Here is a 13365-nt window from a genome sequence, read left to right as displayed (position 1 = left end):
AAACTTTCCTCTTGGTGATCTTGCAAAATGTTATTGCCCTGATAGTGCACTTTCAGGTTACAATAGATCATCTCTTCAATAACTTGTAAAAAATGTACTGACTTGCTAGCAATTATACCATGACAAATAGGTAGTATCAATAATTTCCAGCAGTAATTTTTGGTCTTGGGAAACAGCTTAGTTCTTAGTGACAAAACCCACATCCTGCAAATTCTTTACTAGGTACAGAGAAAAGAAATGGATTGTGATTATGAACAGTTCTATATCTGCATATAGAATATGTGACCACTTCAGAGTTCATTGTTTCCCTGAAAAAATGATTAGAATGACAAGAAATTGACAAGAAAACAGCATTCTCATTTGTTCACATTTCTTGGCTCTGGAGGGTCATGATATCATAAATGGTTGAAAGAAATACATTTGCTGTCTACTCTCTGTATATACAACTGAGGTAGTGCAAGACTGATTTAAATTCTGCAACTGTTTAAATGAAATAAAGTGTGGTGTTGCTTAGACCATCTTCATCAGTTCTGTGTTGCTTTTACATAGTCATTCATTTTTCAACTTTTTTCTCAATACTTTTTAGACTGGAAGGAAATAATAATTATCTAGGAGACTAAATATTTCTTATTATTGTAATTTTTTCCACGACATGAAATTACTTAAAGGAGTGCTGTGAGTGTAATTTAACTGAATCCACATTTTCAGTAATTTTGTGAGTAACTGACAAGTCTGAGTGTCTTGAATTAATTCTTTTTGTCTGTTTTACTTGCTGATGTTGATACCAAAATATGAATGTTTTCTCCCAATAGCATCAGCGACTTCTTGATATTTTGGAAGCAGAAAAGGAAGTGTTATCAGAAAAGATAGAAGAAGCTATGATGCAGCAGTCACAAAAGCACAAGGTATTGCTTTTGTTTACCAAAAGAGTAAGAGATCAGCATCATGCATTTTATTTGGAATGATCCTGTCGCAAATACTGACAGGAAGAGGAAGCTTTCTTTAGCAATTTGTCTGTTTGAAATGATTTTAGCAACTCCTGTATTGTCTATTGCAGTTTAATTTTTCATAACATTTGCAGGAAGTGCTGGACAAATGTTTGGATGAGGAAAGACAGAGAAGCAAGGAGGCTCTGGCAGCTGCTGCTAAGGTATCTCTCATTAATAAGTGGATATGCAATGTGGATTTCATGTGTGTCATTAGAAATGCCAAGTTCAGACACTCACTTTTGTTTCATAACTGTATTTATCAAGCTCTGTGTTCTCATCTGTGTTTAAAAGGAGGTGGTTCTACTGAAAATGAGCATATCTGCTATATCCCATGCCTTGATACAGAGATGTAGCTTCCTTCTCTTGGACAATAGCCTCTGAATTGTTTACAACAAGAAGTCACAATATAATAATATTGTAATTCAGTTGTTGCTGTTACCTAAAAATCTTTTTTTGTGGTGTTTTGACATTAGTGCATCTTGATTTGAAGAGCTGTGTAGCAGAGTCAACTGATGATCTTAATAAGACACTTAACATCGTGTCTTATTTAACTTTCATTGAATATGGTCATCTTCAATGAGGAGAGAAATATTCTTAAAATCATATACAAACAGAGACAGTTTAGCAGGTTTTGAATTATTTTATATAAGCTGATGTTTAGCTCAAAGTGACTATTCCATTTTAAATACGATTTCTCCTGTCTATTTCATTAGTAAGTGCATTGATGTTAGGGCAATAATTTTGTAAATGTCAAGCTGGAATTAATTTTTGATACTGATGTAGAATCAGTATTAAATTAATTTTGAACTTCAGTTTGCCATGATTTATTTGTAGATATTATGCAGTGGTTGTCCTGCTGATAAATATATTTATGTGGCTACACGTGTGGAGCTGTTGGCTTCAAATTCTCAGTGATTTCAGATAATGGTTGAATAAAATGATTGAGGGAAGAAACATAATCAGTACTTCTTGTAGCATGGCTAAGGAGCTTTGGGAGGGAAGACACACTTGTTTTAACTGTATATTGGCTAATTTTCTACAGAAAATGCTAGGACAGTTTTTGCACTTCAGATATTCATAGATAAGAGCAGGAATATCTCGTACATGGGAATATCAAGGGTGACCCATGGTGTGCATACTCTTGTATGGGTTTGCTGCATTTTGGTTTGGTTTGGTTTGGTTTTTTTTGGTGGTTTTGTTTTGTTTTGTTTTGTTTTGTTTTTTGTATGTATGTGTGTTCAGCAAAGTAGTCATTACCTAGAGGTAATACCTGCCTGGTAGCACCATTAGATAAATTGGCCTTCACAGTTAAGAAGAGAAAATGTTCACATCCCATATGTTGTCAGCTGGTAGACCTCATAAGAAGAAGGTGATATATATGAGTTAGTCATTCAGGTTGGGTGTGTTGCTCATCTAATCGTGCCTGTTTTGTTTCTCAGGCTGAAAAAGAAGTAATGCAGGAAGCTGTTCTGAAAGCAGTAGAGGAGGAGAGGAGAAATATGGAGAAGATTCACGCAGAAGAAAGAAAACTCTGGGAAGCAGAACGTGACAGTCACAGAGAGAAGATTGCCCAGGCTGTTTCAGAAGCCATGCAAGAGCAAAGAAAGCAGAATCAGGTTAGTATGTTTTACCCTTCCATGCCACCTGATTTGTATAATTTGTTTTTACTTTTGAATGTCTTCTGTTGTTGTGGTAGAATTTCCTGTGTGATCTGTCACTCAGTTGAGATTTGCAATGCACAGCAAGCAGTTTATCTTCCCCTAGATTGTGTGTATGGAGAGAAGCTGACACAGAACAAAATTCCTGTGACCTTTACAGGTACATGTATTGAAGTTATATGAATCATGACTGGTTTTGTTCTCAAAAAGACTTCACAAGGAGCCCAGGATGAGCAGCTCAGAGAGTGGCATTAACAATTTAGATGACTTCCATAGCTGTGGGTGACTAAAGATGTTACATTTGATCCTTCTAGAACAGGTACAAAATAAGGAGGGGGGTTCTAAAAACTGGAAACCTAAACCAGTAATGAACCAGAAACATTTCTAGAGTTTATCATTGGAGAGGTGCTTCTATAACAATAATTGTATGTCACTTAACATAAATTGAGAGGGAAAATCCCAACAGTGATTTTTTATTATGTTGTAATAGTAATTAAATTACTCTTCCAAAAGCTGAATTTTGTGGTCTGTGGTGATGGAAATATTTGGAGGAGCAGCCTGTGAATTCAGTGATTTCTTGGTGACATATTTGAATGTTACAGTCGTCAGAAATTTAAGGAGTATATATTTCATTGGTGCATCAGAATTTGATACTGGTGTATTTTTTTTTCATGTGCTGCATAAGTAAAAAAAAACACAAAACATAAGAATTAGAAATAAAATAAATGTACTCTTTGGAAACAGACGCCATTTCGCTTTCCAGTGTTAAAATTAATAACCTCATATGATACCTAATCAGCTACCAAAAAAAAGTTGGTGCTATGCCATTAGCATACTCTGTATTGCCTAAATTCCTAATGTAAATAGAATTATTCATTTTTTTAATATCTTCTTTATTTACTTTAAATGTTAAGTGTCAAATGGAGAAATGTCAATTCTCAAGACTGTCAGTGAGCCTTCAGGCAGACAAATTCTTCTTCAGAACAGAAGGATAAACAGCTGAGTTCAAAGCTGAATTCAAGCTGAGAACAACTGCTTGGCCTTTAGTTAGATAAAAATCAGACTGTCCAGAATGAGAACTAGTGATGTAGAGAATCTGTTCCTGGAAGGGAGAGTAGTAAAGTGCTTATTTATTGGAGTAAAGGCAGCAATTTTATAGCTTGTGGAACATGAAGAGATTAGTAGGAGGACGATGGTAACAAATTTTGAGAAGGGTTTTGATGGATCCTGAAGATTTTTGGTGAAAGAGTCCCATGGCTGGGTGCTGGAGTTCAGGCAGGGTTCTGTATTTATGGGTTTGGGGGAAACTGGGTGTCTCAGGTGTGGGAGAAATGTGCACTAAGCTGGGGTAGCAACTTGGGGCAGGTTTGCCTTCACTCTGCAGGCTACTGCTAACTCTCTTATGGCTGATGTTGCCTTTGAAGTTGTCACAAGACAGGATGACATTAGAAGTTGTTTACTATTGATGGATATATTCTTTGATAAAGTCCTAAACAACTGCCATGTCAGCATTTCCCTGAGGAAGCCTCTCCAAGGGACAAGTTTTTCTACTCAAACTTCTTTTAGATCAAGTAGTTCCCATTGTGATGTACTTGTGATAGTGAGTGGCATGGAGGTGTTGGAGGCTCTTGTAATTAATTCTGCTGTAAATACATTGCACTTTATGTTGTCCCTTAGTAGTGTCCTTAGTTAATTCCAATTTTTAAAATACCAAACAGCTCTGACAACTTTTATTGTAACAGGAATAATTGATCTTATTTGGTTATAACATGATTATTTCACCTTCATGTCAGGTTCATTTTTCAAATACCTAATCTATTTTTAATTAAGGAAAAATGCAGATTTTTCTTGAGATTTCCAAAATTCTACCACATATATCTATGGTACATATGAAGTTACATTCTTTATTCTCTAATTAATGAGTCCAAATTCCCTGGGGAGGATGGACTTTCATAGATAAATTGGTTTCTTGGAGAAATTTTTCTTTCTTCCTATGCCAAGAACCTGCATATCTCCTTTAGGCCATTGCAATTACAAGCATACACTAAAATTTTCTGTCAACAAAAGTCCTGCAGAGCTGATGTGCCAAATGATAACTTGTATGTGGTGTCAGATACAGCTTTGGTTTAACAATGAAAAACACTTGGGCCTACAAGGCACTTTGTGTGTGGGCATTATTTTTTTTTTTTTGTGTAGAGCCTTCCACACAGAGTTGTTTCTTATTTATGTTTTGTTTTCTGTAAGATTTGTCTTACAAAAGCTGTAACTGCACTCTTGACTCTAGTGCAGTTATTGTTTAGGCAATATATTAAGTCAGCTCCATAATGGCCAAAATGAAAACACAGACTCTTAACATTTTAGACTATGAAATGTAAAATGTCCTTGAATAAATTTTTTTTTTTGCTGTAAGTTATTTCAAAGGGATTTGCTTTATTGATTTGAACTAAAAAGAAATTTAAGCATAGTATTAAAGAGAAGGAGTTTTCCTTCGCTGATGTGGTGAGTCTGCGAAATGGGAATATCACAAAGGGTCATTCTAGTCTTCTGCAAATGGGGGAGGCAGAATGGCTTACAGCCAAAATGCCCACAAATAACCCTAGGTATAATGAATGGGAAAATTCAAAAACATTGAAAACTGTATTATTTTCTTTGGGATGCAAACCCATAGAGAAAAAAGCATTTTCACCTGCATGGTGTGAGAGTTGATAAAAGACGTATTTTAAAAGCTGTAGTACCACTGTGTGTCTGCAAAACATTTAAGTTATGAAAATGAGGGAAAATAAATTTCCATGTCAAAGTGGAATGAATTTTTTAGCTTTTCCTTTATCTTCTGGACCAGAGAAACATGATTAAGAGCTTTGATTCATTGGTTTAAAAGATTAATTTTTCATCCATTAATTTTCTTTATTAAAATAAAATATGTTGGTTTTTTCCACCAGTTTTTAAACTCATGCACTAGAAGTTATTTGGCTATGTATGAGAAAGAAAATGTAAAAAAACATTTAAGTACGGGTTGTTTACATTTCATTGGTAAGGCAGTTTTAGCAGAAGAAAAATAAGTGTTTGAAGATCACATTTGTGCTGAATTTGGCAGTGTAATTTTCCTTCATCACCTAAATAATTTGTTTAAAAGAAGAAAAGATTAGTATTTCCTTTGCAGGGATGATACAGGTATTGTTTCAGACTTTTTTGGTGGTGGTGTTGCAGAATGGCCAGGAAGGACACCCATAAGGGATGCAAATCTGGGAGGTTTATGCAGATGCCTTCTTCCTGTGAAATATTCATGCTTGACAAAACTTGGTCCAAAACCAAAAAGTTTGTCCTCAGTCAAATTGTCAAGTCTGCAGATAAGGAAATGCTATTTCCATTTAAAATTTGTTATACTAATTTAACACTGCCCAAGAAAAATTGGGAGACTTAGAGACAGTTTAATAAACAAATCATATTTAGTATCAAATATTTTGTTACCAAATATGAAATAGCAGAGTAAAGGTAAACTTACAATGAAAGTAGGAACTAAGACATACTGACTTAATATTTCAACTTGATGGAGCAACCTTGACATACCTCCTTCTTTGTTTTTTCTTTAAGAAATTAAAGGATTACAGTAACATGAATATTGGTTTTGGTTTTTTATAATGAAAGCTTTTCATAAAAGCTTTGACTGTTCCAGTGATTTGGGGTCTTAGAGACATGGTATTTGTACTTAAAATAAAGGTATTATTTTTTGGAGCCTTATAACTCTAAAGGGATAAATGAGATATTTTACATCACCAGGGAAGTGGAAAAATGTTTTTTTAGAGCCCTCTCTTGAGGCTGTGAAGTAGTATAAGTCCAGATGGCTTCCATTTTGGTTGAGACTGGCAGCATCTTCAGGTTTTATAACTGTTTTGTTCATGTGCTTTATGGTTTTATAAGAGTTTGTTTGTTTGGTTGGCTAGTTTGGGTTTTTTTATTTGTTTTTTGTTTTATTTTGGTTTTGTTTTTTTTTTTATTTAGAAGAGCATCCTCAGTTTGGAGAAAGAGCAGGCTTGCATTTTACATCAGGAAGACCAAGCTCTCCTTGAAAAAAAAACAAGTAGTCCTTTGATTAAAGATAATGTTCATTTGCACAGGAACCTTGTGATCCTTTTACAACACATTGAAAAGTCATCATAGATTAGGAACTCATCTATTCTGCAGACTAGATGTAGCTTGGCATGTCTCCAGTATTTTCTTTTCTGTTTTTTACACATTGTCTGGCGTTTTTTACAGTGGCATCTTTCCTGCAAAGAGAGTTTAATGTCTGGTAGTTGTCATTGTTGAGAGGTGAAATTCTGCACTAGAATTTTTATTTTCTGGAAAACCTATTAAATAAAAAGTGGATATCCTGTTGATAAGGAGAAAGTATAATAGGTAGTGTGGCTGAAGCAGAAGCTTTTTGCCCCAGAATTCAAAATTCCAGTAAAGTTCCTGGGGTACAACTCTAAACTGAAAAAAACAGCGGACAATTCTCTCTATCCTTCTTTACATTTATTTTTCACCATTGAAAAACTGAAGCCCAAAAATTCTTTGGGGCTATAGGATGATGATATCCATACAATTCTAAATAAATGCTGCTATATGAAATTCATAATTAGTGGGGAATGGAGGGTAGCTCCCATAGCTATAATGCACAGAGTTCTTTGCATGGCAGTTGTTATCATTTTATAGAGCTGAAAACTCAGCTACATAAAGAAGTTGAAATCTGTGGTAGTGTGGGAGAGAATTGGCAAAAAAAAAAAAAAAAAAAAAAAACTGAAGAGAATTTATGATCCACTATTTTTGTTTTAAAATAAATTCATTAAAAGTAAAATGAAAGCTGGCAGCAGCAGGATGAGCCCTGGAAATTTAAGTCCATCTCATAGCTTTAAATAAATAATTCTGCTAAGGTATTTGAAGCAAAGAATCACCTTTGTCATTTCCTGAAGGCTTAAATTTAACATACTGTGTATAATCTAGTGTAGTTTACCCTCATTCTCCAGGGAAAAAGAGCCTGAGTTCATCTCTGCGTATTCCACACAGCAAATCCATTAGAGGAAAGGGAGGGAAAAAAAAAAAAAAAAAAAAAGAAAAAGAAGAACCTTTAATTTATTAAAAGAACTAACATAAACTCTGCTTCCTCTTGGACATGAGGAAAAGCACTAAGGCAAAATTATCTTACCAATGGGAAAGTATTTCAGGAAAACTGAGGCTATGGTGTGTCTTTCAGCCAAGCCACAACTGAAATATACTGAGATATACAAAGAAAAAAATACTTTTGCAAAAAAAGTTAACTAAAACACTTATAAAAAAAAGAAAAAAAGGAACTTTCCAGTTGTCTTTGCTGGCAAATATTTAAGAATTAAAGAAAATTTAGTGTGTTCACATTTCTCTGCAGAACAATAAATTTGTTATGTATGGTCTTAGAAAGCATTAATACAATTTTAATGGCAAACATCTAGAAAGTTGAGAAAGAATTTATTATTGACATGGTGTTTAATGAATTTCTATGGATTTATGAGTATCAGCATATGCCATTTCTTAGAAGGTAAAAGAAAAATGTCTAGGACACCTGGTGCTAAGTCCTAAAGAGTGAAAGGCTCCTTACATTATCAAAACTTTTTTATTTCTCATCTACTTGAGGGAGTGCTTCTATTGATAGTTTGGCAAGCCTGAATGAATTTGGTATTGAAATTCTTAAGGTTTTCCACACCCAGCCATGTGTAAGGGAATAAAAGACATTAAAATGAAAACATGAAGCTGTTGCCTTTATTCCTAAGGAACTGGCTTTTGTTTCTTTTCTACAAGTGCTATAATTGGCTGTTAAATTTTTGTTGAAAATCACTGTTTGTCTAAATATTTTTCTCCACGGGCATGTATTTGAGAAGGTTGTAAGGACTAAGAAGGAGAAAAGGTTTTTCTAAAATTTTTACTTCCCACTCTAGCTTTTAGTCAGATTTATTAGCTATTAAATGGCCCTTTCTTAGCCCTATAATCTCTAAAAAAATGCTTTTTTCTCATGTATCAAATGAGTAGGTATTGAAGTAATTTTTTGGTGGAGAGTATAAGGGGGAAAGAGGAAATATATGAGGATTATGCATTTGTCTTGTTTTTTCCTTGTCCAGTAAATTTGTTCTGTGCAAGATTGCCTCTTGGTTCATATCAAACTTGGAAGTCTAACTCACTTTTTCCTCCATGGCCCCTTTGTGAGCCATTTCTGTATAATGATAAATCTCTGTGATATCTCTATAAATTCACTACTATCACTCAAAGGTTTCTTAGTCTTTCTTTTTTCCTTTCCCACTTCCCAAATACTTTCTGCACTCTCAAGACCAGCTCTGTTGCTTGTTACTCTGGACTATATAATGGTTTTGTTTCAGATCTAATTGTAAATTCAATTTTTTGTTTACAGCGTGCATTTGACATAATATCTGTAGGAGATAAAATATAATATCTAAAAACAAAGGTACAATTTCATACAGGCTCTCACTTTTCCTTTATTTTTATTAAGGCTTTTTTCCCTTTCCTTTGAAAATTCTGCCATAATTACTGATGCAACTTTCCAGCCCTTTAGTCCATCATTGTTTCTCTGTTAAATAGCCTAGAAACTGCTTTTTGCCTGTGTTTGGGGTTTGCTGTTGTCTCTTTTTCATCATTAATCACTCTATTTATAGTGTTTGTTACCTGAAGATCAAATTTTACCTGTATTGGCATTGCATGCGCTTCTTCAATTTTTTTTTCTTTTTTTTTTTACTAGGGAGGATTTTAATGCAGCACAATATTAATTTAATTTCCTTAAAATTTAATTTATTTGTCCTCAAAGCTCTTTGTATCTATCATACACAGAGCTGTGAGGGCATTGTCAGTTAAAGGAATACAAACTATCATGTTTATCAGTGTCTCTTTGTCCACTTGTTATTTTTTTCATCTTTTACAAGTGTATCCTGTAGAGGATTCAGATTTTAAAATATTCCCTTTATTCTATTTCTGAAGTACTACTTAGCAAAGTGGCATATTTTTTAATGTAATTTCAGAAATAACTTTTTATGAATGTAGGATTTTGACTGGGAGGGTCAGTGCTAATCTTGGGAAGAAAAAAAATGTTTTTTCAGTATCATGTTTGGACTGCTGTAACAATGCTCTTTATGTTCATTTGTATACAATAAGTTGTTGGGGTTTATTCCTCTATATCCCAATTCCCACCCAAATAGTCTGTTGATAATATGTACCACACAATGTGCTGGAGAAGAACTCCAAAGGACCTCTTCTCCTGTTTCTATTGCCTTTATTATTCAGTTTCCAGTGAGTATGCTTACATTTCTCTCAAAAAGGTAGCAAAACATTATTTTCAGTTTTACTTTCTTCTTGTTTTTCCACTGTCTTGCAGAAACATTAGCGTGGCCAGTGTTTGTAGAGACACATTAAAAGAAAATGTCGTGTAATCTTGAATGTGGGAGGAAGGACACAACTCAGTAGCACGGAGTAGAAAGAAATCCCTGCCATTAGATGAGTTTATTTTTAATATGCTTGCAAAGTCTGGAAAGGGAATAGTTCACTTCATACAGACCTTAACCATGTCTGAGTTCAGAAGTAGATTGTAGTAGTTCATAACCACAGACATTATAATTTGAGGGTTACTATTTTCTGAAAAACCACTAACATTGCAGTCTATGGTTGCATTTTCTAGATAAAGCTTAGTGCTGCCACCTGATCCTTGTGTGGAAATGAAAGAATTTTTCTATAAAATTGCAAATCAACTTATGTCTTGCTTTATTTTTTAAATACTGTCTGGAGTTCTCTGATGTATCAAGTATACTGCTTTTTCTTTCTGTCTTCCTAGAGATTTATATGTTGTGATTGTGTGGTTGTCATTTCTAACACATAGTTGACTGTGATTTGTCAATTGTTTGAATAACTGTATTTTATTTTTGATTAGGTATTCTTAATCTTCTAACTGGTGTCATGTCAAGCACATGTCTAGAGAGTCATGTAAAGAAGCCAACTTTGTGACTATAATTTGGTACTCCAGACACAGATCAAATATGTTAAAAAAAATAAAGGGAGGAGGGAGAAGAATTGCACCTCAAGTGCCATTTTTTGGACTGATCTTAGCTTTTTTACAGGAAACTGGGATTTTCCACTTTCTAGCACTGAGAAGCTCAGGCTCATCTGGGATTTTCCACTTTCTAGCACTGAGAAGCTCAGGCTCATCTTTATATTTAAAGATGAAATAATGGCCAACTTTTACCAAAATCTAAGTCAGGATAGAATCTAAAGGTAGATACAGCAAGAAGGAAAGAGCAAAGAGGTGAAGGAAAAGTAAACACATGTTGAAAGAATGTACCTGCAGCTAAGGCTTTGTTCAGTAATAGGTAATATCTGCATTTAAATACCTTTATATTAGTTGCTAATTTACTCTAATGTCAGTAATAGAGCAAAGACATACAGTGAGTGAGACTTAGTGGAAGGTTGTATAAAAGAAGTGAGGGTTCTTGTCACAGAAGGAAAAACTAATATCATTGATCAAAAGTATATGACTGAGTTGACTAAGGAACTATTGTGCAGTGTTTGCTTTTTGAAGGCTTCTGAGAACTGAGTGAAAGGGATAAAAGAGTTTTCTTTCCATTCACTGATATCACAGCAAAGCTGTATTTTGCTAGTATCGAGTGTCATTGTTTGACCAGATTCTGTGTTTGCTCATTTTGAGCTGCAGGTATGGGACAGTGCAAACCAAATCAGCCAATTCAGGAGCACTGTCAGAGGTTGTAAGGCCCAGTTTTTAAGACAGAACCTGTGAAGAAAGCTGTGTGATTTGTGGAACTGTTTCATTTCTCCTGAATCCAGTGAGCAGGGTAACATTTCAACTCAGAGGAGAAACAGCAATTCAGATCTCAGAGAAACAGATCCATGTGATTCATCCTAGGGTATGGGGGGTGAATAATCACAGAATAACCCCAACAATTCAAAAAGTGTTATGACAACTGCCAGCAGTTGGGATGAAGCCCACTGAAGCAGGAGTCTCTTTGAGCAGTCACTGAGGTTGTCCAGCCTGGTGGCTGCAGGGTCTGCCTGGTGACAGTAACTGCTGAGATGGTTTTCAGGTGGTAACAGGAGGTGATCAGTGTCTGAAACAGAGAACTGTTTATCAATTGGGAAGATACATCAGCACTTATTTTGGTTAACTAGAATGTGGTGGATGAATCATAGAATCACTCAGATTGGAAAGGACCCTTAAGATCATTGAGTCCCTGTTAACCTCACACTGCAAGGCCACCACTAATCCATGTCCCAAGTGCCACACCTACACATTTTTTAAATACATCAAGGGATGGTGATTTAACCACAACCCTGGGGACTTGTGCCAATACCAGGGGAAGTGAAAAAGAATTATTTCCAAATTTACTTTTTCTGTTTTAGTGTCAGTGTAATAAACTAGTGTTCCCTGGGGGAATTGCTAGTGGTTTCTGTTTGCTTGCATTTTATTAACAGACTTGTAGAATTTAATTGTGTTTTTATTTGGACTCTATAGTCCAAGTGCTTTTTTGGGCTATGTAGTGTTTCAAGTATAGTATCAAGAATACTTAATATTCTTTAATTGATTCCAAGTATTTTATGGGTGTAAAATTTTCTACATATTAAGACACAGCATCTTATTAGGTCTATAATTTACTTTGAAGAGTTTAATGGGATAGATTGTGGGATTTTTTTTCTGTTCTAACACAAGAAAGTATTTTGGGACTTTTTGACAAATTAAACTGGCATGAGAATATAATTATAAGAGCAGCATATTTCTGTAATATGTAATTTTCTGCTACTTTTTCTGTTAGTCTTGCCAGAGTTCTTTAGAGAGAGACCATTTTCTCAGGATTTTTCTTTGGTAAATTGAATTAAAATTGAAAAACAAATCGTAATCACTTTTCACAACTATGATTTTCATGTGCACTACATTCCAGAAGAGTGGGGACTACATAGTTGCACATTTTGAATTTGGAATTTTAGAGTTTTTTCTGCTGTAACAATAGCAAAAGTGTAGTTTTGCAGAAACTTTTCCATTTTGGCTGAAATGGAGCTTTCTTTTTCAGTTGAATAAATTCCACTGAAGGGACTTTAAAAAAAAAAAAGCTTAATTTAACTCGGTGGATTATTCATTTTGTGCACTAATAGCATATTGTAAAATACCACTCTTAAATATCCAGATGAATTATGCAGCTACATAAATATCTTCTAGTTCCAAAATCTTAGAATTCCACCTGTCCGCCTGCCAACCTTCCCCACTCCCCCAAATCCAAGTTGTAAACAACTATCATAAAATGTCTGTATTGCTCTGCAGTCAAGCAAACCTCTAAACAAATCTGTGGGCAATGCAGTGCTATGTCTGACCAGCGAAGAGTAATAAGGAATCCATTTATATTTATCTTTGATTTTCTGAAAGCTTTGATTTAAAAAAAAACAAAATAATTTGTGTATGTGAATAAATACACCAGAAGTCATGTTGTGTTCCTGTCCTGAGGGTTTTTTCCCATTTCCTGCTGAATCCTTCAGGTGCATCTTCCTCTTAATCTCCCTGACAAATCTTTTAGGATTGTGTGATGACTTTTACTGGGTTTTTGTTTTGGTTTGTTGTTTTCTTGGTTATTGGTTTTTGGGGTTTTTTTGTTTGTTTGGTGGGGTTTTTTTTTTGTTGTTGTTGTTGTTTTGGTTTTGTTTTTTTTTTTTTT

General features: G+C 34.6%; 1 protein-coding gene across 3 annotated transcripts in view; it reads left to right on the top strand.

Moving 5' to 3' along the window:
• CCDC91 (coiled-coil domain containing 91) overlaps positions 1 to 13365 on the top strand; it is a 111562-nt gene that overhangs the window by 73084 nt on the left and 25113 nt on the right. For all 3 annotated transcript variants that reach the window (XM_079303807.1, XM_079303806.1, XM_079303805.1), the window contains 3 exons: positions 813 to 905; positions 1082 to 1150; positions 2429 to 2605. In XM_079303807.1, coding sequence (XP_079159933.1) covers positions 813 to 905; positions 1082 to 1150; positions 2429 to 2605 — 339 coding nt within the window. The remainder of the gene's footprint in view (positions 1 to 812; positions 906 to 1081; positions 1151 to 2428; positions 2606 to 13365) is intronic.

This window comes from Erithacus rubecula (assembly GCF_903797595.1).
Source record: "Erithacus rubecula genome assembly, chromosome: 4".
Classification (NCBI taxonomy): Eukaryota; Metazoa; Chordata; class Aves; order Passeriformes; family Muscicapidae; genus Erithacus; species Erithacus rubecula.
This window is presented reverse-complemented; position numbering and strand designations above follow the sequence as displayed.